General features: G+C 50.5%; 1 protein-coding gene across 1 annotated transcript in view; it reads left to right on the top strand.

The window, feature by feature from the left end:
• The window catches only part of LZTS1 (leucine zipper tumor suppressor 1), a 63,000-nt gene extending 41,982 nt beyond the window's left edge, over window positions 1-21,018 (top strand). The window contains exons 2-4 of the mRNA XM_055427158.2: window positions 11,248-11,725; window positions 13,015-13,803; window positions 17,228-21,018. Coding sequence (XP_055283133.1) covers window positions 11,381-11,725; window positions 13,015-13,803; window positions 17,228-17,881 — 1,788 coding nt within the window. The 5' untranslated portion in view covers window positions 11,248-11,380 and the 3' untranslated portion in view covers window positions 17,882-21,018. The remainder of the gene's footprint in view (window positions 1-11,247; window positions 11,726-13,014; window positions 13,804-17,227) is intronic.
• Window positions 21,019-23,525: the final 2,507 nt, after the last annotated feature.

Raw genomic sequence — 23,525 nt, 5'->3', positions numbered from 1 at the left:
AAAATTATAATTGAATAGAAGAATGCTTTAATAATGGCCCATCAGGAACTGGGGTAAGTTTTGGTGAAAATCTTGCCTGAGGGAGTATTATTCATCCCCTGGTAGGTAGTAGGTAGCTGCCCACTACAACCAGCCTTTTACCTTATGACTCCCTTTGAAGTAGGCCTGAGATATGTCCAAGTCATAGGATCCTGAGTGTAGGAGGTGGGGGGCTGCGCTGAGGTGACACACAATTCTTTTAGTTCACTTCCTCCCCTGCTTCTAAAGAGAAGCAGGGAGTCATTAGTTAAGTCAATGATCCAAGGCAAGTTATTCATTCTGGCTTCCCTGGTGGCTCAGACGCTAAAGAATCTGCCTGCAATGCAGGAGACCTGAGTTCAATCCCTGGGTCAGGAAGATCCCCTGGAGAAGGGCATGGCAACCCACTCCAGTATTTTTGCCTGGAGAATTCCATGGACAGAGGAGCCTGGAGAGCTATAGTCCACGGGGTCACAAAGAGTTGGACACGACTTGGCGACTGCCCCTTTACCTGGAACTCCAAAGCTCGTGTTTGATCCCCCAGAGCAGGATGTATTCATCTGTTTTTAAACTAGGTCCATCGAGGGGTGTTTGGGGGTCAAGGAATTCTAAGACATGATAGTCAAAATGTCGGAGTGGGGGGGGTGGGAGGTGACATTTTTGTGAGGAGGGTGTGGATAGCTTTCAGGAGATTTTAGGAGATTAAATTCTCAGATCTCAGAGAAGAGCTGAACTGAATCCCAGCCCCTTGTGTTCTGGTTGGAAACTGAGCCCAGCTTTGCACCAACTGAGGGGAGGATTGTTACATCTTGCAGCGAGTCTCTGTCTACATCCCAGCTCATGGGTGCTGTGCGAGACAAGCCATCATGCTGAGACTCTTTGTCCACACCAGGGTCTGTACTGGAGGCGCAGCCCTGTGGTACTTCTCAAATAAGCCCTATTGTATAATAGAATATCTCAGAGAACTGTCCTGGATGACAGTGAGAAATCATACAATAACCAGCATTGTTGATTTTTCTGGTATATTCTAAGCTCTCACTTCCTTTCGTGATAAAGCCCTGTGACAGGGCAAATGTAGTTACTTCCATTTTACAAGTGAGAAAATGGAGGCACAGAGCTTAAACCACTTACTCAAAGTCACACTGCAAAAGTGGCAGACCTGAGGCTCTAAATCTCATGTTTTCTTTCTGTTCCTCTAAATCCAGGTTTCTCAACCTTGGTACTATTGAGGGTTCAGGTCAGATAATTCTTGGTCCCAGGAGTTGTCCTGTGCTCTGGCCACCAGATGCCCGTGGCACCCCTGGTCATGACAGTCAAAGAAGTCTTATCTTCAGATATTGCCAGGTCGTCACCCTGGAGACCCCTCTGCTCTAAACCCCTAAGCCCATTCCTGCATCAGAGCCTAGGGACCATTCTACCAAAACCTTCATCAGCTCTTCCTGAATACCATCTTCTCCAAGATCTTCCCTGGGCGCTGCAACTAAAGTAGAGCACACACACACACACACATATACGCACACACGTGAACACACACACACACACATGAATACACAACTGACACTTTTATCTCTGGTTTTTCTTTTTTTCCTTCTACGCATTTACTCCTCTCCTTCCTCACCCTCTTCCACCTGCACTTTGCATAGTAATTGGCCCTTGTCAGATAAGGAAGAAATATTTGTTGAATTAGTGACCCAGTGAACCCCTACACAGCAACCCCATTAGCTCAGCCCACAGGTGAGATTACTTGGTGCTCACTGAGGACACACCGCATGGAGTGTGTCCTGGTGTGGGCGCCCTCGCCCTCTCCATGGGTGCTGGAGGAGAATTCCTCAGGGTTCAGCGAGGGCTCCTCCTGCTCCATCAGCAGCAGCACAGCCCAGTGGATGCCCCGGATGGAGGCACCTGGTGGGAGAGTGCTGAGAAGAACATAGCGATGCCCCATAGCCTGGCCTGGGTGGTGATGGGGAGAGGATAAAGGAAGGAAAGAAGTCAGGGAATGACGTGGACTGAGAAAGAGGGAGGCATGAGAAGGAGCAGGGTGGCTGGAGGCTAGCATCCTGATCTTGTAGGTGGTCTCTCCAGACAAAGAGGGCAGACAAGAGGGCAGCTGTGTATCCTCACTTTCCCCAGGCAGGAAGTCTGGGTTTGGTGTGGACAAAGATCCATATAGTCAATGCTATGGTTTATGGATGTGAGAGTTGGAGCATAAAGAAGGTTGATAGCCAAAGAATTGATGCTTTTGAACTATGGTCCTGGAGAAGACTTGAGAGTTCCTTGGATAGCACGCAGATCAAACCAGTCAATCCTAAAGGAAATCAATCCTGAATATTTATTGGAAGGACTGACTCTCTACTACTTTAGCCACCTGATGTGAAGAATAGACTCTTTGGAAAAGACCCTGATGCTGAGAAAGATTGAAGGCAGGAGGAGAAGGGGTGACAGAATGAGGTGGTTGGATGGCATCACTGACTCAATGGACATGAGTTTGAGAAACTCTGGGACACAGTGAAGGACAGGGAAGTCTGGCATGCTGTAGTCCATGGGGTCGCAAAGAGTCCACACGACATAGTCACCGAACAACAAAAGGCCATAGCTGCTTCTCCCCTTGGTGTGAGCTGAGGGGGAAGTAGTAATATTTCTCAACTTCCTGAGTCCTGACAGACCCCTTTTCATGTTTGTGTCTCTAGCTCCATATTCCAGAAAGGGAGGAATGTGTCACCCTGGCGTGAGCCCTGGTTAAAAGAGTACAAGACGGATGGGGAGGGAGCAGCTGTCGTGGGAGTAGCAGCAGCTCAAAGTCCAGGGCTTCCAGGGCTCCGTAGTCCTTGCCTTTCCTGGTGCAGCAGCCATCCTCGGTGGGGAAGGTCACGTGACAGGCTGGGGAGGCGCTGGTACTTCCAGAGGCAAGATTCTGAGACATGTGTCCTAGGGCCTCCTTTACCACCACCTATTCTTGGCTGTCCTTCTTTCCTCTCTTAAAGTCTAATGCTTGCTAGATTTCTTTTGTAACATCCAAGGAGATCACAGAGCTCACATAATTGAGCCCAGCCTGAGGAGCTGTGACTCCTTTACCTTTTCCTCTCCAGTCCTTCCTGCCTCTTCCTTTCCCCTTCTGCAGTCTCCAAGATCTGTGTGGTTGCTCACTTTCATCCCACATCCCACACTCTCGGCCAGTGAGGATTTCTTTCCCAGGAAGAAAAACGTGCCCTTCCCCTTGCCTGCCTGAGGGCAGAGACAATGAGTCTGGTAGGGGGTGGGTGGGTGGGAAGACCCAAGATTTGGGAACTAGGATGGATCACGGCCAGGTTTTCTGTGATGCTCTCTCCAAGCTGAAAACTGAACAAGTCTAGACATTTAAAGGTAATTAGGTTAGCTTCAAATATATCTGGGGGAGAATCTCAAACTTCAAAGCTCTTCTGTGTGTTAAGACCTGGGGAATGGAGAGCTGAGGCTCCAGGGCTAAGGGACAGAAATGCTCTCAGGATCAGAGCCAGCACCCTTCACCCCCTCCATGCCTTTGCTCCCCGGCATCATTTGTCTTCCCCCCTTCAGTCCCCTGGGGCCCAGCACAGTGCTTGCCCTTCGCACATCTTCCAGGCTGCCGTTCAGGTCAGTGAAGGCGCTCACCTATACCTAGAACCTTGTCTTCTGCCCAGTTGGGGAATGAAGCTATGGCTGGAGGCCATGAGCTTAATTTCCCCTCCTGACTTTCTTTCTGTCAACCCGTGAAACTGACCTGACTTTCAGGATAGGATCCCTAACATCTCTGGGGGCTTCCCAGGTGGCGCAGTGGTAACGAATCCACCTGCAACGCAGGAGCTGCTGGAGATGCAGGTTCGATCCCTTAGTTGGGAAGATCTCTGGAATAGGAAATGGCAACCCACTCCAGTATTCTTGCCTAGAAAAATCCCATGGACAGAGGAGCCAGGCAGTTTATAGTCCATGGGGTCACAAAGAGTCAGCCATGACTGAGCGACTAGGCACCCTATCTCTGAGCCTCTACCTATAGTCCTCAGCAGTCTGCTCCCACGTGGAGATCATGGAGTTTGGGTCTGGGTTCAAATCCCACCTTGGTCACTGGCCAGCTGAATGACAAAGGCCGAGTCATCTAACCCCTCTGAGTTTTGCTTCATTTTCACCCTAGGAGTCTAGAGACAAAGTCTCTGCTCTCATAAAGCTGAAATTCTGGTGGTTATTATTATAAGTTAGCAGCAGATTATTACAGGTTAGCAGCAATGACTTACTGTATGACACAGGGAACTCTACTCAATATTATAGAACAACCTAAATAGGAAAAGAATTTGAAAAAGGATAGATACATGTATATGTATAACTGAATCACTTTGCTATACACTTGAAACTAACACAACATTATTAATCAATTATACTCCAATATATAATAAAAAGTTTTGTTTTAAAAGATTTTGTTGTTGTTCAGTGTCCAATTCTTTGAGATCCCATGGACTTCGGCATGCCAGGCTCCTCTGTTTTTCACCATCTCCCAGAATTTACTCAAACCCATGTCCATTGATTCAGTGACGCCATTGATTCAGTGACCATCTCATCCCCTGCCACCTCCTTCTCCTCCTGCCCTCAATCTTTCCAAGCATCAGGGTCTTTTCCAATGATTCAGTTCTTTGCATCAGGTGGCAAAAATACTGGAGCTTCAGCTTCAGCATCTGTCCTTCCAGTGAATACTCAAGCTTGATTTTCTTTAGAATTGACTGATAAAATCAAGTGTTGTGAAGGAAATAAACAGATTGATTCTAACAGAGAGGAATGGGAGAAATGGATTTTTCTATGAGTAACTAGGAAAGTCGTGGAGATGATATTTGAATTGAAAACTAAAGCGTGAGAAAGGGAAATTTGTATGAAGAGGAAGAGCAAAGGGAAGAGAGTTGTCAGCAGAGGCAACAGCAGGCATGAAAGCTCCTCGATAAGAGGTTTGGTGTGTTCCACCAGCAGAAAAAAACCAGTGTGGCCGTCATTGAGGTGAGGAGACTGGAGTGGTGGGCAAAGCAGTTGAACACACTGAACTCGTGAGGAGCCTGCTTCACTCTACGAGCAATGGGAAGCCTTGAAAGGTTTTCACTTGTGAGCGGGAGGACTTCAACACTCCAGATGCTTAGGATGAGCAGATGGGGGAAAGATAAATTTGGAGGCTGTCTCAGGGTCCAAGTGAAAGGAGATGGCAGTGCAGCAGGAGAGCTGCAAACAGATTCTTTTTTTTTTTTCTAGCTTTATTGAAGTATAGTTGACTTACAATGTTAATTTCTGCTGTAGAGCAAAATGATTCAGTTATCTGTATTTATTTTCTTTTCCTTATGGTTTATTACAGGATAGTGAATATAGTTTCCTGTTCTATACAGTAGGAACTTGTTGTTTATCCATCCTATACATACTAGTTTGAATCTGCTAATCCCAAACTCCCAATCTATCCTTCTCTCACCCTCTCTTGGCAACCACAAGTCTGTTCTGTATGTCTGCGAGTCTGTTTCTGTTTGTAGATATGTTCATTTGTGTCATATTTTAGATTCCACACATAAGAGGTATTCATATGGCATTTGTCTTTCTCTGTCTGGCTTACTTCATTTAGTATGATAATCTCCATGTTCATCCATGTTACTGCAAGTGACATTATTTCATTCCTTTTTATGGCTGAGTAATATTCTGTTGTATATATGTTCCACCTCTTCTTTATCCATTCCTATCTGTTGATGGACATCTAGGTTGCTTCCATGCCCTGGCTATTGTAAATAGTGCCACAGTGAACACCAGGATGCGTGTATCCTTTTGAATTGCGGTTTTCTTCAGATAGACATCCTGTAGCAGGATTGCTGGATCACATGGCAACTCTATTTTTCCTTTTTTGAGGAGCCTCCATGCTGTTTTCCATAGAGGCTGCACCAGTTTACGTTCCCATCAGTAGTATAAGATTCCCTTTTCTCCATACCCACTCCAGCATTTGTTATTTGTAGACTTTTTAATGATGTTCCTTTTGAGCAGTGTGAGGTGGTACCTCATTGCAGTTTTGATTTGCATTTCTTTGATTATTAGCAATGATGAACATCATTTTCTGTGCCTGTTGACCATCTGTATGTCTTCTTTGGAAAAATGTCTATTTAGATCTTCTGCCCATTCTTCTATTAAGTTTGTTCATTTTTTATTATTGAATTGTATGAGCTACAAACAGATTCATTTCACATGTCTTCCTGGTACTGTAGTTCTGTTCCAGCTATTACACACTTTTAGAAGGCACCCTAATCCTGTCTTTCAGATGATCATGGTCTCCCTGGACAGCACCTACCATGTGTGAGGCATTGCACTTGACTTCTGTGAGTTTGCTTCATCGCCATACTGAGCCTGTGAAATTCTGATTATTTCCATTTTGTGGCAAAGAAACCTCAGAGAGGTTAATTTTCAAATCCCAGACTCTCTGATGCCATAGCCTACGGTATTATCTCTACAACACTGTCCATGCATATGTTCACAAATGTGTAACTGGATGAGCAAAAAGTTAGTCACCAGTTGTCCAACTGGTAGAACATACAGAGTGCACAAGAGTCTTTTGGCCAAAAATAGCTTCCCAATATATGGACAGCAGTAAAATATTGCCTCATAGGCCCCTGGGGCCTCAGCTAAGCAAGAGATGGATGACCTGGGGCATGAGAAACACATTTTGTCATTGTCAACTGTTAAATTATCAGAGGAACTTCATGCACTTAAGTAGTGCTGTTGGGGAATGGGATGCAGGAAACTTGCATTTGGAGAGGAGAGAACTAGTTCTAGAAAAGGAGATGTGGCCATTGAAGATAGCACGGGGTTGATGAATGCCTGGAGAGAACAATAATGATAATATAAATCATAGCTACCAGTGAAAATACCTCCTATTCACCGAGTGCCTACTATATTCTAGGCTTTACATAAATGTATCAGACCTAGTAGCTTCTGGTAAGATCCAATAAACTGCTCATAATGGCCCCATGAGGTATCATCACGTTTCCCTGACTCTAAGAGACTGTCAATTTAATAAAAGCTTTTTATAGAAAAGTATCTATTACACTTATGGAATGCTGTTTTGTTGTGTGGTGCTCTCATGATTGGAATATAGGATGTATTTATTCATATCATAGCTACTTTACTCTTCAAGATGACAATGCATGTTTGAATCTGAGCTTTCATCTTAGAGCCTGAAGAGTCTTCTGGTTCCCTCAGCTGTGCCCATAATACCCTCTTATCACCCACCTGGGATATCTTCTGCCCCTTTCAGTTGACAGGGTAATTTAGAGCAGAATAAAAAGAGCTGGACTGTGAAGAAAGCTGATCGCCGAAGAATTGATGCTTTTGAACTGTGGTGTTGGAGAAGACTCTTGAGAGTCCCTTGTACTGCAAGGAGATCCAACCAGTCCATTCTAAAGGAGATCAATCCTGGGTGTTCATTGGAAGGACTGATGCTAAAGCTGAAACTGCAATACTTTGGCCACCTCATGCGAAGAGTTGACTCACTGGAAAAGACTCTGATGCTGGGAAAGGTTGGGGGCGGGAGGAGAAGGGGATGACAGAATGAGATGGCTGGATGGCATCACCGACTCTGTGGACATGAGTTTGAGTGAACTCTGGGAGTTGGTGATGGACAGGGAGGCCTGGCGTGCTGTGATTCATGGGGTCGCGGAGAGTCGGACACGACTAAGTGACTGAACTGAACTGAACTGAACTGAATGCGGGGTTCCTTCTGCACTTCCTATTTTATTAAACTTGCCGTGTTCCTCCCCTCCCCCTGTTTCTTAATTGAATCATCTGTCTTTTGACTGACTGAGAAATACTCCTTCTCAATGCATGACAATCACACAGCATTTCCAAGCTCTGAAAATCAGGTGACCCAGGCTTGAGCAATTCGCCTACATCCGTGAGGGTGCCCGCATTGCTTTCTAGTGCATTCCTCTGTCTGGTGACTGGCAAGGCCGTTGTTATTGTTTTCAGCATTGATTATAAGATGCAGTCCTATTACTTGGTTTGTGACACTGAAGGTAAGGATGTCAGAGAGTTTACCTCCCACATCATAGCTGGCAGGGAGCATAACTGGGAATCCAAACTAAGTTGGCCATGTTACTATTCATTGCTCAGGGTACAGTTGTTTCTCTCCTCTTCCTGTGAGCCCTCTCCAGTCAGGCCTTTCTTCGCACCATTCCAGCAGAACCACTCTTGTCGAGGTCACTGGTGTGTCCACACGGCCACGCCCATAGACCGATTCTTAGTTGCCATCTCGGTTCAGCATCACTTGACACCTCTTTTGTCCTTCCCTTTCACGGGCCTCCTGCATGTCTGCCAAAGGCTCCTTAGTGTCTCTTCCTCATTCCCACTCATCTTCCTGGCCTCTGCGAACCAGTCCTCACATTTCTCTTGCCTTCTTGCCCTTGCTTTTTCATCTAGTCTCAGAACTAGCTCAGAGGCTGCGCACAAACAACTCGTACAAGGAAATCGGCAGCTTGCGCTGCTCCACACCCATCCTACTGCCTACTCCACATCACTGCTTGGATGTCTAATGGGCTTTGCAATCCTAATGTCTTAAACCAAAGTCCTATTTCCACCCCCACTTCATCCTAAACTGGTTCCTTTTGTGGTCTTTTGCATCTCAATAAATGGCAACTTACTTCTTCTGGATACTTGGATAAAAAACATTGAAGTCATCCTAGATTCCACTCTTTCCCTCCCTGCATTCAATCTTTTAACTAGTACCATCAGCTCAACCTTAAAATTACATCTAAAATTGAATCCAGGGCTTCCCTGCTCGCTCAGTGGTAAAGAATCCGCTTGCCAGTGCAGGAGACATGGGTTCAATTCCTGGTCAGGAAAGATCCTACATTCAGCAGAGCAACTAAGCCCATGTCCACAAATATTGAGCCTGTGCTCTAGAGCCCAGGAGCTGCAACTACTGAGCCCATGTGCTACAGCTACTGAAGCGTGTGCACCCCAGAGCCCGTGCTCTGCAACAAGAGAAGCCACTGCAATGAGAAACTCGTGCACCACAACTAGAGAATAGCCTCCTTTCTCCACAACTAGAGAAAAGCCCACAAAGTAGTGAAGATCCAGCACCGTCAAGAATAAATAAATTGAAACAAAATTGAATCCATAGCTACCACCCTAGCCTAGCCATGTTAGTCACTCACCTGCTATAACAGGCCCAGCACTTTCACCCAAGCTCTTCAGTGGCTCTTTTCCATACATCAGCCAGAGTGACCCTCCACAACCCAAGTCAGATCAAGTTGTCAGCTGCTTAAAGCCATCTGGGGGCTTCTTATCTCAGACTAAAGCCAAAACCTTTATGGCCAGTCCGGCTCTCTGTTGCCTTGCACCCACTAGCTCTCTGACATCTGCGTCCTCCAAACCCCCACTGCTAACTACCCTCCAGCCAGACTTGCCTCCTTGCTGTCTCACAAATGCCAACACATTCCACTCAGGGACTCAGGGCTTTGCATTTGGGGCTACCACTACCCCTGAGCTTCCTCTTTCTCCCCACAGGTCTCCACATAGCTTTCTCCTTCATTTTCTTGGGGTCTCTTCAAATGACACCAGAGAGGCTTCCTTTGTATTCCCTGCATAAAACAACCACCTCCCCTTCCTGGTGGCTCAGACGGTAAGAGTCTGCCTGCAGTGTGGGAGACCTGGGTTCGATTCCTGGGTTGGGAAGATCCCCTGGGGGAGGAAATGGCTACCCATTCCAGTATTCTTGCTTGGAAAAGTCTATGGACAGAGAAGCCTTACGGGCTGTAGTCCGTGGGGGTCACAAGAAGTCTGACTGAGCAACTAGTACAAGAACAACAGAATTCCATCCCATTCACTTGACTTTATTTCCCCTGTAGCGCACAGATCACTTGAGGTCACACACATTGATCTGTTTATGGCCAGTCCACACTACACTACACACAAGCCCCATGAGTGCAGGGACTGTAACTGTTCCAGTCACCCCTGCATCCCAGTGCTGAGAAGAGAGCCATCTCAAAGAAGATGTGGTACATATATACAGTGGAATATTACTCAGCCATTAAAAACAATGAAATAAAGCCATCTGCGGCAACACGGACGAACCTAGAGAGGATCATACTGAGTGAAGGAAGGAAGTCAGAGAAGGAGAATTCTCATGACATCGCTTTCACGTGGAATCTAAAAAGAAATGATGCAGACGAGCTGACTTACAAAACAAAAAAAGACCAACAGAAAACAAACTCACAGTTGCTAGGGGGAAGGGATAGTTACGGACTTTTGGAAGGTCATGTACACACTGCTATATTTAAAGCAAATAACCAACAAAAACCTTTGTGTACCACATGGAACTCTACTCAATGTTATGTGCCAGCCTGGATGGGAGGCGGGTTTGAGGGGAGAATGGATACATGCATATGCATGGCTGAGTCCCTTTGTTGTTCACCTGAAACTATCACAACATTGTTAATCAGCTATACCCCAATATAAAATGTTTTTGGTGTTAAAAAAAAGAATGGTACTGCTACTGCTAAGTCACGTCAGTTATGTCCAACCCTGTGCAACTCTATAGACGGCAGCCCACCAGGCTCCCCCGTTTGGTACATATACACAATGGAGTATTTCTCAGCCATCAAAAAGAATGCATTTGAATCAGTTTTAATGAGGTGGATGAAATTGGAGCCAATTATACAGAGTGAAGTAAGCCAGGAAGAAGAACATCAATACTGTATATTAACGCATATATATGGAATTTAGAAAGATGGTAACCTGAACCCTGTATAAGAGACTGCAAAAGAGACATAGGCATTTAGAACAGTCTTTAGGACTCTGTGGGAGAGGGTGAAGGTGGAATGATTGGGGAGAATGGAATTGTAGCATCTATATTATCATAAGTGACCAGTCCAGGTTCGACGCATAAATTTTCCTCTGTTCATTTCTTTGCATTTGTGCTTTTTCAATAAAAATACTTTTAACTGAAAAAAAATTAAAAAAAAAAAAAAGAACACTGGATAGAAATTTAAAAAAAAAGAAGGAGAGAGCCATCCCATAGTAGGCTTCTAACAGATGTTTGCTGAATTAGAGGACAAAGGAAGAATGAGAGGGGAGCCCACTGAGGCAGAGACAGGGATGAGCCTCTGTTAGGGGAAACATGCACTTTTCTGCTGCCCAGATCTCGAGGTCGGTCACCAGTGGGGACGTGCCATGACCACCCCATCCAGGCTGACTTCTGCTTATGTCTCCTTCCAGGTCTCAGCTCTCCCAGGCTCTGTGAGGCTTCTGCTATGACTGCAGTCTCTTCTCGGAGCCAGGACTGCCCCTCACTGCCCGTGCCACTCCAGGTCCCCGCTCTGCCCCACCTGTCCTCGGCCCCCGTGTCGCCATGGGCAGCGTCAGCAGCCTCATCTCCGGCCATGGCTTCCACAGCAAGCACTGCCGGGCCTCACAGTACAAGCTGCGCAAGTCTTCCCACCTCAAGAAGCTCAACCGCTATTCAGACGGGCTGCTGAGGTTCGGCTTCTCCCAAGACTCGGGGCATGGCAAGTCCAGCTCCAAAATGGGCAAGAGTGAAGACTTCTTCTACATCAAGGTCAGCCAGAAGGCCCGGGGCTCCCACCGCCCTGATTACACGGCATTGTCCAGTGGGGACCTAGGGGGCCAGGCAGGGGTGGACTTCGACCCATCCACCCCACCGAAGCTCATGCCCTTCTCCAATCCGCTAGAGATGGTAAGTGGAGGGGTCTCTGGTGTGGGTGGCTGGATTGGAAAGGCAGGAAAGAGGCCTGGGGCTGAGAGCGGTGGTGGTGAAGGTCTTAAATGCTTACATCACTGAGAATGCTTACCTTACTGAATGATGCAGAGAGGGCAGGAGTACTCAGCCACACCAGAGAGCAAGATTGGACGAAGGAATGGACACATTGATCAGTCTCATAATGCAAAAGACCTGGGTGAGCTTTTAGCATACAGCAATCGGAGAATGCCAGCCTTTCTGAACTCTGCTGGGCTGTACCTCAGGATAGCCAAGGCAGGACCAATAGCAGCGTTTCCAAGTGCATGGGAAGGGGGAGGGGCTTGCTTACCATCTGGAAAAGCAGGTGGAGAGCCCACCTGAAGAGATCTGACAGGCTCTCTTGTTAGAGAACTCACGGAGGTGGACTTTCTTCCTCCTTTGCTGCTCTGGTGGGACAGCTGCTCTCACTCAAACCAGACCCAAAGCATCTTTGGTGGGATAAGAGCTGTGAGTTTGGTACTTAGTTTTTCGCCATACTGCGTGGCTTGCGGGATCTCAGTTCCCTGACCAGGAATGGAACTTGCACCCCCTGAAGTGGATGCACGGAGTCTTAACCACTGGACCACGAGGGAAGTCCCTCGGGTTTGTTATCATCACCAGTCTAGCAAGGATGAGGGCAGAGAATCCCAGGTGCTCAGAAATCCAGGCCTCATCCCAGTTTAAGTGAATCTATGCATTGATATGCTAGGAAACAGCCCACGTGTTGGATAGAGTTTTAAGCTTTTCAAAGTGAACAGCTTCTAAACTTTGAAGTCCTCTAATAATGAAAATGATGGCTTTAGGGAAAAGGTTGCAAGTGGTTCTCCCAACCATTGGGGGAGGCCACGACCAGAGTTCCAGCTGCTGGCCAACTGGAAGTAATGGGGAAGAAGCAGGGATGAACTTCCCTGAGGACAGTGTGTCCAGAATCCTTACCTGCAGCACACAGAGCCCCAGAACCCTGGCAGGGGGGTCTCAGCCAGTGAACCTAAAAGGGCTGTCATTTCAGAGAAACTGGTGAAAAACTGGTTGGTAGTTCACAAAACAAAGGGCCTGATGATCTTTAAGGACAGGCATGGAGGAATTCCTCCTCCTTGAGGAGATTCACCACCTTTGGCCCCTTCAGAGTAACAGGTGAGGTCACCTGCAGCCCCCGACCAGGAAGGTGCCATGTGGCTGGCATGTATACCTAACTCAAGGCTCATCGCAGGGATACACAGGGTCAGTATGGCTGTTTTCCTCCCCAGGGTTCCGAGAAGGGTGCCGTGAGACCCACGGCCTTCAAGCCGGTGCTGCCACGGTCAGGCGCCATCCTCCACTCATCCCCTGAGAGTGCCAGCCACCAGCTGCATCCTGCGCCTCTGGACAAGCCCAAGGAGCAGGAGCTGAAGCCCAGCCTGTGCTCCGGGGCACTGTCCGACTCTGGCAGGAACTCCATGTCCAGCCTGCCCACCCACAGTACCAGCAGCAGCTACCAGCTGGACCCGCTGGTCACTCCGGTGGGGCCTGCCAGCCGGTTTGGGGGCTCAGCCCACAACATCACACAGGGCATTGTCCTCCAAGACAGCAACATGATGAGCCTGAAGGCCCTATCTTTCTCCGATGGGGGCAGCAAGCTGGCCCACGCAAGCAAGGACAAGGGTTCTGTGCGCTCCCCCATCTCCACGGACCAATGCACCATCCAGGAGCTGGAGAAGCAGCTGCTGGAGAGGGAGGGCGAGCTGCAGAGGCTGCACCGCAGCTTCGAGGAGAAGGAGCTGGCTGCCAGCCAACCTTACGAGGAGCGGCCGCGGCGCTGCAAGGACGAGCTGGAGGGGCTGGAGGCCAAGGGCAAGATGAAGGTGGCCGCACAGAAGAGCCAGCGCGCCCAGCAGGTCCTACATCTTCAGGTGCTCCAGCTCCAGCAGGAGAAACGGCAGCTCCGGCAGGAACTCGAGAGCCTCATGAAGGAGCAGGACCTGCTGGAGACCAAACTCAGGTCTTACGAGAAGGAGAAGACCAGCTTTGCCCCGGCACTGGAGGAGACGCAGTGGGAGGTGAGGATGAGGGCATGGGCAGGAAGGCGGGCAGGGGTTCAGTGCCTGCATTCCCCACCACTTTCTCTAGGTCTCCTCCAGGCTCTAGGCAACAGGGAGAAGTGTGAATTTGCTCAGTCGTGTCCGACTCTTTGCAATCCCATGGACTGTAGCCTGCCAGGCTTCTCCGGGCAAGAATACTGGAGCAGGATGCCATGCTCTCCTCCAGGGGATCTTCCAACCCAGGGATTGAACCCTGATGCTCTCCTCCAGGGGATCTTCCAACCCAGGGATTGAACCCTGGTCTCCTGAATTGCAGGCAGATTCTTTACCATCTGAGCCACCAGGGAAACCCAAGAATACTGGAGTGGGTAGCCTATCCTTTCTCCAGGGAATCTTTCCAACCCAGGAACCAAACCGGGGTCTCCTGCACTGCAGGCAGATTCCAGGGGTGGGAACACAATTGCCCCGGGAAAACTGGACTGGAGTGCTGGCTTCCTGACCCAAAGAAAGGTCTCCCCAGTAAACCACGTTGGAGATTTTCTTAGTCTGGGCTTCTTCATCTCCCCAGCCCCATGCCTCATGGCCAGAAATGACTTTACTAATTGAGTTGTTGGCTGAGAAACTAGAACAAGAGAACCAAGTCCCAGCCAGGCTGTCTGAGGGCTACCTCAATGCATCTGCTCACAGAGGCTCTGCAGGACAGCAAACCATCCCTGGTTCATGATGGTCCCAAGGCCACAAAAGACCATAGCACTGTTTGTGATGTTTTTTCCTCATCTTTTTGTTGTTGTTTTCTTTGTTGAAGGCTCTCTTTGCACTCTGAAAACATCACAGTTCCAAAGCTGCGGGGTTTTGTTTGTTTGTTAACTTTTTGGCTACAACACAGCATGTGGGGTCTTAGTTCCCTGACCAAGGATCGAACCCAAGCTCCCTGCATTGGGAGCATGGAGTCTCAACCAGTGGACCACCAGGGAAGTCCCTCATCTGTGATTTTTGAGGAAAGGGACTCCACCCTCTGGTGGGAGTGTCACATCTGTGCAGGTCTCAGGGACAGAGTTGGCCAGTCCTCACAGAAGTGCAAGTGGAGCTTCTGTTTGGTGGGCTGAGGTGGAAGCATAGAGCAGGAAGAAAGAGGACACATGCACATCCTCAGGCACACCTGGAAATAAGGTGGCTGCACCTGGTCTCACTGGGGAACCGCCTAACCCCCATATCCTGCTCACTTTTCTCACCTAATGGGCCTCTAAAGGTGGTGCAGGGACCAGAAGAGGCATGTGCGGGGCATTCACCCCAAAGACTCCTGCCCTGGGAAGGGGCTGAGGGCTCACTGGGTCTGGTTAGACCAGCATCACCCCTAGGTGGGGGTGACATACCATCAGCCATGCAGCCATCTGTCTGAACTGATCTCCTGTACTTATTCTGGAAATTAGAATGACAGGTGTCATCAAGGGTAGAGGAAGAAGATCCTTTCTGAGGAAGTGATGGATAAAGGCGCTAGACAGGTGGGCAGGGAGTGTCACTTTCTGTTTGCCAGGTTTCCCAAAAAGGAAAGGACCTTAGCCATGGGACCAGTGCCTTTCTTCTCATCAGTGTTGGTTCAGGAGACCCTTTCCCCGCCATGGTTTCTTAGCCAGGACTTGGGAACACTTTGGTCCATCTCAGAACATAAGCCAATGCTAGCATTATGCATCCATTCTTGCTTGTCTAATCCAGAACTAAGCTGGACATGGCTGTGACCTCATTCCCAGGTTGTCCAGTCAGACTATTAGTAAAACAATAAATGAAGTAAATTTTCACAAAAACAGAAATATATTACAAACATATTTATAATAACAATAATTCATAGAGTGTTTATTAATGCCAGGCCCCAGGTCCTTTCATTTAACCTTTACAACAGCCCTACGAAGCTCAATTTAGAGTTAAGGACACTGAAGCACAGAGAACAATTATAATAGCAAAGAACTCGTTAGATGACTTGCCAAAGTCACCACATAACAGATATCAGAGCCAGGATCTGATCCTGAATTAGATCCCAGAGTTCAGAGTTTTACGTTCATAATGCTACTGTGCTAATGGATGCAGAATTGGCCGGATCACTCTGGTAGAGCCAGGATTCAAAGCAAGGCCCCATCCTCAGCCACAGCTCTGCTGCCCCCTGCATGACACAAATCCAGGCTCATCCTCGGAAGGCTCTTTCAGTCCCAGCCAAGCATGGTGGTGGGGCTGTGCCCACTTCAGAGGTGGTGCCTGAGAGCAAGGGGTGGTTCTACCTCAAGAAGAAACGAGGAAATATTAATACTTCCAGTCTTGCTCAAAGAATCTATTCTGTGGAGGCCCAGGTCCTGGCCTTCATTCTGGCCATCTTTCAGGCTGGCAGAGAATGCTCTTGTAACACAGCCAGCCAGACTGGCCTTGGACACATGACCCCCAGTGGCCAGGGCTCCATAGACATATGGGTCTGAGTCAGTGTCATTAGGGTCATTAGTTTTGTTTGCTGCTCTTAGCCAACTTTTGATGGAGGTTGAAGTAGAAATGGTGGCGGGCACTGGGGAGAACAGTGGCTCATCATTTGGCAGATGCCAGCTGGGCACTGTTTCTGAGCCCAATTGGTTGCTGGGGTGCAGCCATGATTGTGTGAATATTGTCTTTATCCCGAGAGGAAGGAGAAGCGAGTATGTGCAGGGGTGAGGCCAGAGGGTGTGAGTATATATACACAGATGATAGAAGTTAGGCAGACCCTAAATTGACAACATTGGTGTTAATATAGATAGTGGAGCTACCAGCTGTGGGCAGATTAAACCACTGGCCCTTAATTTATACATAGCTATAAGTTTGGGTGGACTTTCCCAGTGGTTAAAAAAACAAAAAACAAAAAAAAACTACCTGCCAAAGTAGTAGACATCAGAGACACAGATTCCATCCCTGGGTCGGGAAGATCCCCTGGAAAAGGAAATTCTCCAGTATTCTTGCCTGGAGAATCCCATGGACAGAGGAACCTGGTGGGCTACAATCCATGAGGTCTCAAAGCTAGGACTTAGTGACTAAACAGCAGGGACATGAGTTTGGGTATGGACTGAGATTTAGACTCTGAATTGGGGGTGAAGAAGGCTTGTGGACAGACCCAGCCAGATTCAGAATGAAAGGAGCTTCACAGAGGGGCTTGGCCGGCCTTCATGGGTCGCCCAGACCACCATGCTGGGGCCTCTTTCCAGGCACTGTGAGAGGACTAGCTTAGTTCTTTTTATTTTTGGCCACGCTGGGTGGCTTTCAAAAGCTTAGTTCCCGAATCAGGGATGGAACCCGCATCCTCGGCAGTGAAAACCACGAGTCCTAATCACTGGGTCGCTAGGATTAAGTGCTTTTAAGCAGCCAGGTGCCCCGTGCGTTCGGACTCTCAGCCCTTGGCTCTCTGTCTCCTCTGCCCCGCCCTGCTCCGTGATAGGTGTGCCAGAAGTCCGGGGAGATCTCCCTCCTGAAGCAGCAGCTGAAGGAGTCCCAAACAGAGATCAACGCCAAGGCCAGCGAGATCCTCAACCTGAAGGCTCAGCTGAAGGACACGCGGGGCCGGCTGGAGAGTTTGGAGCTGAAGACGCAGGACTTGGAGAGCGCGCTGCGCACCAAGGGCCTGGAGCTGGAGGTGTGCGAAAACGAGCTGCAGCGCAAGAAGAACGAGGCGGAGCTCCTGCGGGAGAAGGTGAACCTGCTGGAGCAGGAGCTGCTGGAGCTGCGGGCCCAGGCCGCCCTGCAGCGGAGCAGGGAAGCGGCTGCCTTGGGTCCCGCCTCCGCGGACGACGTGCCCGCCCTTCAGCGCGAGCTGGAGCGGCTGCGCGCAGAGCTCAAGGAGGAGCGGCAGGGGCACGACCAGATGTCCTCTGGCTTCCAGCACGAGCGGCTGGTGTGGAAGGAGGAGAAGGAAAAAGTGATCCAGTACCAGAAGCAGCTGCAGCAGAGCTACCTGGCCATGTACCAACGGAACCAGCGCCTGGAGAAGGCACTGCAGCAGCTGGCCCGCGGGGACGGTGCGGGGGAGCCCTTTGAGATCGACCTTGCAGGGGCTGACATCCCCTACGAGGACATCATCGCCACCGAGATCTGAGGGGCCTCCTGGGAGAGGGCCGGGGACCTCGCATTGGGAGGCAGGGGTGCTGAGTTCGTCAATGGGGGCTCCCTTGCCCTGCTCCCCTGCTCAGGCCTCAGAGAGAAGCAGCACAGATTCCAAGGCGAGGAAATTGATTGCGGGGAGGGGGTGGGGGACGGTTGCTGCTGAGGGCCTCTCCTGGCCTTTCCCAAGATCCAGCGCTTAGCAACCCTGCAGCTGGCCAGACCCCCAGCTTTGCCAAGAGAGGAGTCCTGGGATCATCAAGATTTGGTTAAGGGCTTCCTAAAACTTGCTCTTTGTTCAAAATGCTTAGAGATTGTGAACCCTCTAAGCATTTAGAGGGTTCCCTGAATGCTCTCCCAGAGAGGGTGGTGACTGACAGAAGCTCCCTTCCACCTCTTTTCCTACAACTTTTCTTGCCCCCCATCCCCTCTCCCGACACACTGGGATGCCCCTTGGGAACAGAACACAAGCATTTATGACCAGAAGCTTTGGAATCTGACCTGGTCGTACCTGAGCTATTATCCCCGGCCATGGAGGGACAGGGGTTGGAGTGGAATGTGAAGAACCTGGCTGAACAGCAATCAGAGCTTCCCAACGCAGTCGGTCTCAGAAAGGAGGGGAGAGCTGGGGCCACCCGGGGGTTGTTGAGACTCAGCCAGACCAGAGGGCGTCTGAAGGAGAAGCTAGGTGGTGACAGCCAGACCCTCTAGCCCTGCTGACTGGACATGGACAGCCTCTGGGTGACGGGTGGCCTTTGATCTCTTCTTAAAACCATAGCCCCAAGGCCCTGGGGTGGGTGCTGAGGAGGAAAGATTGAGGGCTTAGTGATGCAGGGAGTGTGTGACTCCAAGCTGTCCCCAGGGGAGCCCCCAGATCTTTTCATCATGAGACCAGAGATAGGGATGTCCCCTCCTGTTCAAGTTGCTCAGCAGTTACCCTGAATTGGTTTTGATTCCTAAGAACCAAGTCTTTGCTTGAACTCAGAATAAACTGTGTCCACTGAGATGGCACAGGGTCATCTGGGCTAGGCTCCCCCTTCACCTTCAGCTCCATCCTGCTGCTGGTCATGTCCCTTGTCACCTCCAGAGCTAAGTGCAGACAGAGCCTTTACAGGTCAGGGAGGGGCCCCAAAGTGCCAGTGTCCAAAGACAGTAAGAGGCTCAAACATAGCCTCTGAACGGCCCTGGGGCCCCTGGCTGCTCCCCCCTCCACTTGCATTAGCCCCACCTGAGCCCCGTAGTCAAGGACCCCTGGCCTGCAGAAGGCTGGCCTTCCCTTTCAAAGATGTGCAGAGAAAAGATTGTTTCTCAGTTGCTTGGTTCAGGGAATTTTCTTCTTCTTTTTCCTTTCTTGTCTTTTCAGACACAAGTCAGATCTCGCAGGCAGCCAGGCTGTTCCATGTTCTATTTTTGCCTCAAGCTGCAGCTGCTGTTCCTGGGACAGCCAGCCCTGGCTGGATTCCTGGGCTCACGCCCGCATGCTGAGGGGGGTTCACCAAACATCTGAGTATACAACAGTCCCAGGCCATTGCTCCCCAGTTCTGTCCCCGACTGTGGACCCCTCCGACCCCAGGTGGTACTGGGGAGCTTCTTCTCCTCCAGCCTCCCATCCTGCCAGGGTCCTCACAGTCCCTCCTTGAGCCTGGACTGAGAGCAGGGCCGCCTTCCCAGATGCTGGCTCTGCCTTCCATTCCCCAAGATAGGCGTGTCTGTCCTGCCTTCACGAGACAGAGGAGCCTCTCTGGAATTTCAAGCCATTACTCTTAGTCATAGGTTAGACTTAAACCTGGAATCCACAGGCCCAGAGCTCCCTCTCTGCCTGGAGGCCAGTCCCCGCCACAGGACACAGGCAGATCACCCCGCTCCCCAGGTCAAAGACTCCCCGTCCCTTGTGTCTTGGTTGCTCCATCTCCACCAGCCTGTGCCTTGTCCGAGTCCTTTCCTCCCAGAGACTGTCCTGCAGGATAGAAAAAGAGGCTGCTGCCCCCTCCTCAGGCTGGAGACCCCCCCTCCCAAGGCAGCCAAAAGCCCATTGCTCTGCCCTCAAGACCTCGCTGCAAAGAGGTGGGTGCTAAGCCCCAGGGGAGGGCGCTCAGGGGCACAGCAGCTCCACCTCAGTATGACAGTGCCCTGCACCCCTGTCCCCATCTCTGCCCCAGGCCAACCCATGGAGCCCTCCCTGGGTTGCCACCAGCCCGAGGCCCCAGGGTGGCCCAGTTGCAGCAGAATGCAAGTGTCCTATAACATAGCGACCTCGCCGCGGTGTGGTTTCCCTTCCCTTCCCTGTGCTAAAACCTCTGTGCTATTCCTGGACCTTGCCAAACCCAGCCTCTCTCCGGAAGGAGCCACTGAGCAGCAGAGGCTGAGCAGGAGTGGAGAAGTCGGCCACGCAGGCCTCGGAACAGGCGGCCTGGCCCGGGGCCAGCGGGAGCTCGCCGCCCCTTCCCCTGAGCGCAGCTGCTCGCACACATGCTTGCTGGATCAGTGCTGCGGCTCTGCTAGCCAAAGGATGGTGAAGCGCTCTGCTGTGAGCAAAGAGGCAGCCACGCCGAGGGGGGCTCTGCTTCTGGGCTTTGGAGTGACCAGACTCCCATGTGTCGCCCACCCTGGATTTATCCTCTGGTCTCTGCGTTTGGGTTAACCCCTTCTGGGCACAGTCGGTCCCCATGAACACCGAGTTCCGTGGGGACTGCATTGGGGGGTACCTCTGCCCTGAGAAGCACCCGCCGAGCCTTTGCCCCTGCTCGACTCCCGGCCTAGCCTGGGCCGCTTCTTAGGAGAGAGAGATCCTAAGGGTCAGGTAGGCTGGGCGGTCAGAGCCGCAGCTGTCCCTGCCAGGAGGGCACACGCCTATGTATGCACATGTGTGCTTTCATGCTCCACCTTCCTCATTTATCTGTGGTCCCCTTTGAGCTTCCTCTGCAGGCAAAGCGGGAACCCCGGTGCAGGCTGGCCACAGATGGACTGGCATTTGGAAGACTGTGTACAGAGTTATTTTTCTCTTGGTTGTGTCTTGTTTGGTTTGCCCTGCTTTTGACAGCTTTGATTTATTTTTGATGCCCCCTTTTGGCCATGTAAACTATTTCTGGTAATTTTATGTTTTTATTTATGAATAAAGGATGCCGTTTCTCATGCCCTCCCAAGCTACCCTCCTTCCCCTGGCTGTGGCATGGCAGCTCCCTTGAGCTCCTGCATTTGGAGTAAGAAAGGTGACGTCCCTTCCCACCAGTGGAGGGAAGGGGAGTTGCGGGGGGAGGTTGGGGTGGGGGGGGGGTAAGGACAGCTTTGATAGCAGCTGTATTGGCTGGTAGAAAAGCAGGGACCTTGACATCAGATAGACCTTCAGCTGGTCCCTGCCCCTCACCAACCCTGTGACTTTATCTGTGTGACCAGGTCTTGGGGAGAACTTGAGGTGAACAGGAAACAAAGGGCTGTGGTCCCCTGCAAAGGCAGAGGGTTTTCTGAAAGAGAGCCCCCTTCCCCCAACTTCAGACCTCCCTGCCTCTTCCCACCAGCCGCTCACCTCGCCAGCCAGCTCCTTGGCCTATTACATATGGCCTCATTGGCTGGAGACCAGGGTGGCTATTGTTGTCACCACCCCCGGGCCTCCCAGCTAGGAAGGTGCAGTCACCACAATGGCCATCTGTCCAGGCTTCTCCGTGCCAGCCTGCCTTGTTCATCCTGACAAGCAATCCCTACCACTCTGGGCCCAGATTTGAAACTCAAAGGGCTTTTCTACTCAGGTGGCAGGAGACAGAAGGGACTTGTAAAGAGGGAATCAAAAATACGAGGCAGCCTGTGGAGCGCGTATTGGGTAGATGTCAGTGCCTCTGGGCGGGAAAGATCAGGGTCTCCGGGAAGGTGATGGGCAGGAGGGGGCTTTGGTGGCACGGGTGACATTAGAGGAGTGGAGAGGAGAGGGAAGACAAGAAATGCACCCCAGGGTGGCCTTCCCATAGCTGTGGTCTCCCTGCCTGTCTGCAGGTGACAGGCCAATGAGGCAGATGGGGATGTGCAGCGGGTGGGTGGGGGGAGGCTGTTGCACCCTCCCAAGCAAGCTACCCTCCTTCCCCTGGCTGTGTCAAGGCAGCTCCCTGGAGCTCCTGCATTTGAAGTAAGAAAGATGATGTCCCTTCCCACCAGTTGGGGGTGGGGGGGTGGGTTGTAGGGGGTGAGCTATCAAAGTGCAAAGAAGGTCAGGCAGCTGGCCAACCTGGACAGGAGCCCACATCTAAATCCAGAACCCCAGTATTGGGGCAAAGATGTCATGTCAGGCCTGGGTGACCCTTCCCATTCTCCTGGACTTGTACCAAGGCTGGCAGGCCTCTGCATTGGTGACACCCATGGGAATATGCCCCCCACTGATGACCCTGTGTAGTCCTCTCCCCTCTAGTCCAGACAGGCCCTGGGACTCACTTAAATTAATCCAAGTCAGCAGAAGTGATTCTCCACCAGTTCCAGCCTAGCTTGGTAGCTCCCACTTTTATATATACTCTTGGGGCCCCCGAGCTGCCATGTGAGAAACCCTTCAAGTCTGCTGGGAGACCCTCTGGAGCAAGAGAGGTCCTGTTGTCCTGCGAGTGACCAGGATCCAGCTAACCCTCATGAAGCAGAGGTACGCTTCCCCCATTCGTCCCTTCTAGAATCTTTACCAGAGCACATGGAATGGCACTGTTTCTAAGCCTCTTAGTAAACCTGGAATGATTTACCATGTGGTGCAGAAAAGGGTGGGCTTCCCTAGTGGTTCAGACAGTGAAGAATTCACCTGCAATACAGGAGATGTAGGTTCGATCCTTGGGTTGGGAAGATCCCCTGGAGGAGGGCATGGCTACCCACTCCAGTATTCTTGCCTGGGAAATCCCATGGACAGAGGAGCCATGGGGTCGCAAAGAGTCGGACACGACTAAGAAAATAGTACTTTCACTTCACAGAAAAGGGTAACCAAAACACCTGTGGCAACCCCCTTACTTACCACCCCAACAAGCCTCTTTCTGTCCATAGGGCTTGTGTGTGCTCAGTCATGTCTGACTCTGCCACCCTTTGGACTGTAGCCTGCCAGACTCCTTTGTCCATGGGATTTTCCAGGCAAGAATACCGGAGTGAGTTGCCATACTCTCCTATAGGAGATCTTCCCAACCCAGGGATCGAAGCTGTATCTCCTATATATATTGCAGGTGGATTCTTTACCACTGAGCCATCTGGGAAGCCCAAAGGGCTAACAGAAAATCCGGGTGTCTGGAAAGGGACAGGGCCATGGGAAACCACTTCAGCTGCAGGTGGGGCAGCCAAGTGAGGGGTGGGGGTCAAAGGCTTTCCCCACCCCACTTGCTCTGGAGTGCTATCAAGGCTGTAAGCCTTCCTTGAGCACCCCCACACACACCTCAAACCTCCTTATTATTTTAGGAAAAAAATAGAACAAACGGGGAACTATATATATAGCTTCTCAGAGTTTCTCACAGAGCCATAGACAGACTGTGTGTGCTGTGCCCATCAGGAGGGAGACAGACCAGCGAAGGTCCCCAGCAGCCCCCGCAGCAGGTGCTTTCTGAGTTATATGAGGAAGGTCATGCTGCCCTAAATTTCTTCCCAGCCCAGGCTTCTTGAGGCCTGAAATATCACCATTGCGTTTATTCACGTGT

Source organism: Moschus berezovskii, chromosome 7 (genome assembly GCF_049115385.1).
Source record: "Moschus berezovskii isolate FMDL1 chromosome 7, NW_MosBer_1.0, whole genome shotgun sequence".
Classification (NCBI taxonomy): domain Eukaryota; kingdom Metazoa; phylum Chordata; class Mammalia; order Artiodactyla; family Moschidae; genus Moschus; species Moschus berezovskii.
The sequence above is the reverse complement of the archived record's forward strand: the minus strand, read 5'-3'. Positions and strand labels throughout refer to the sequence as shown.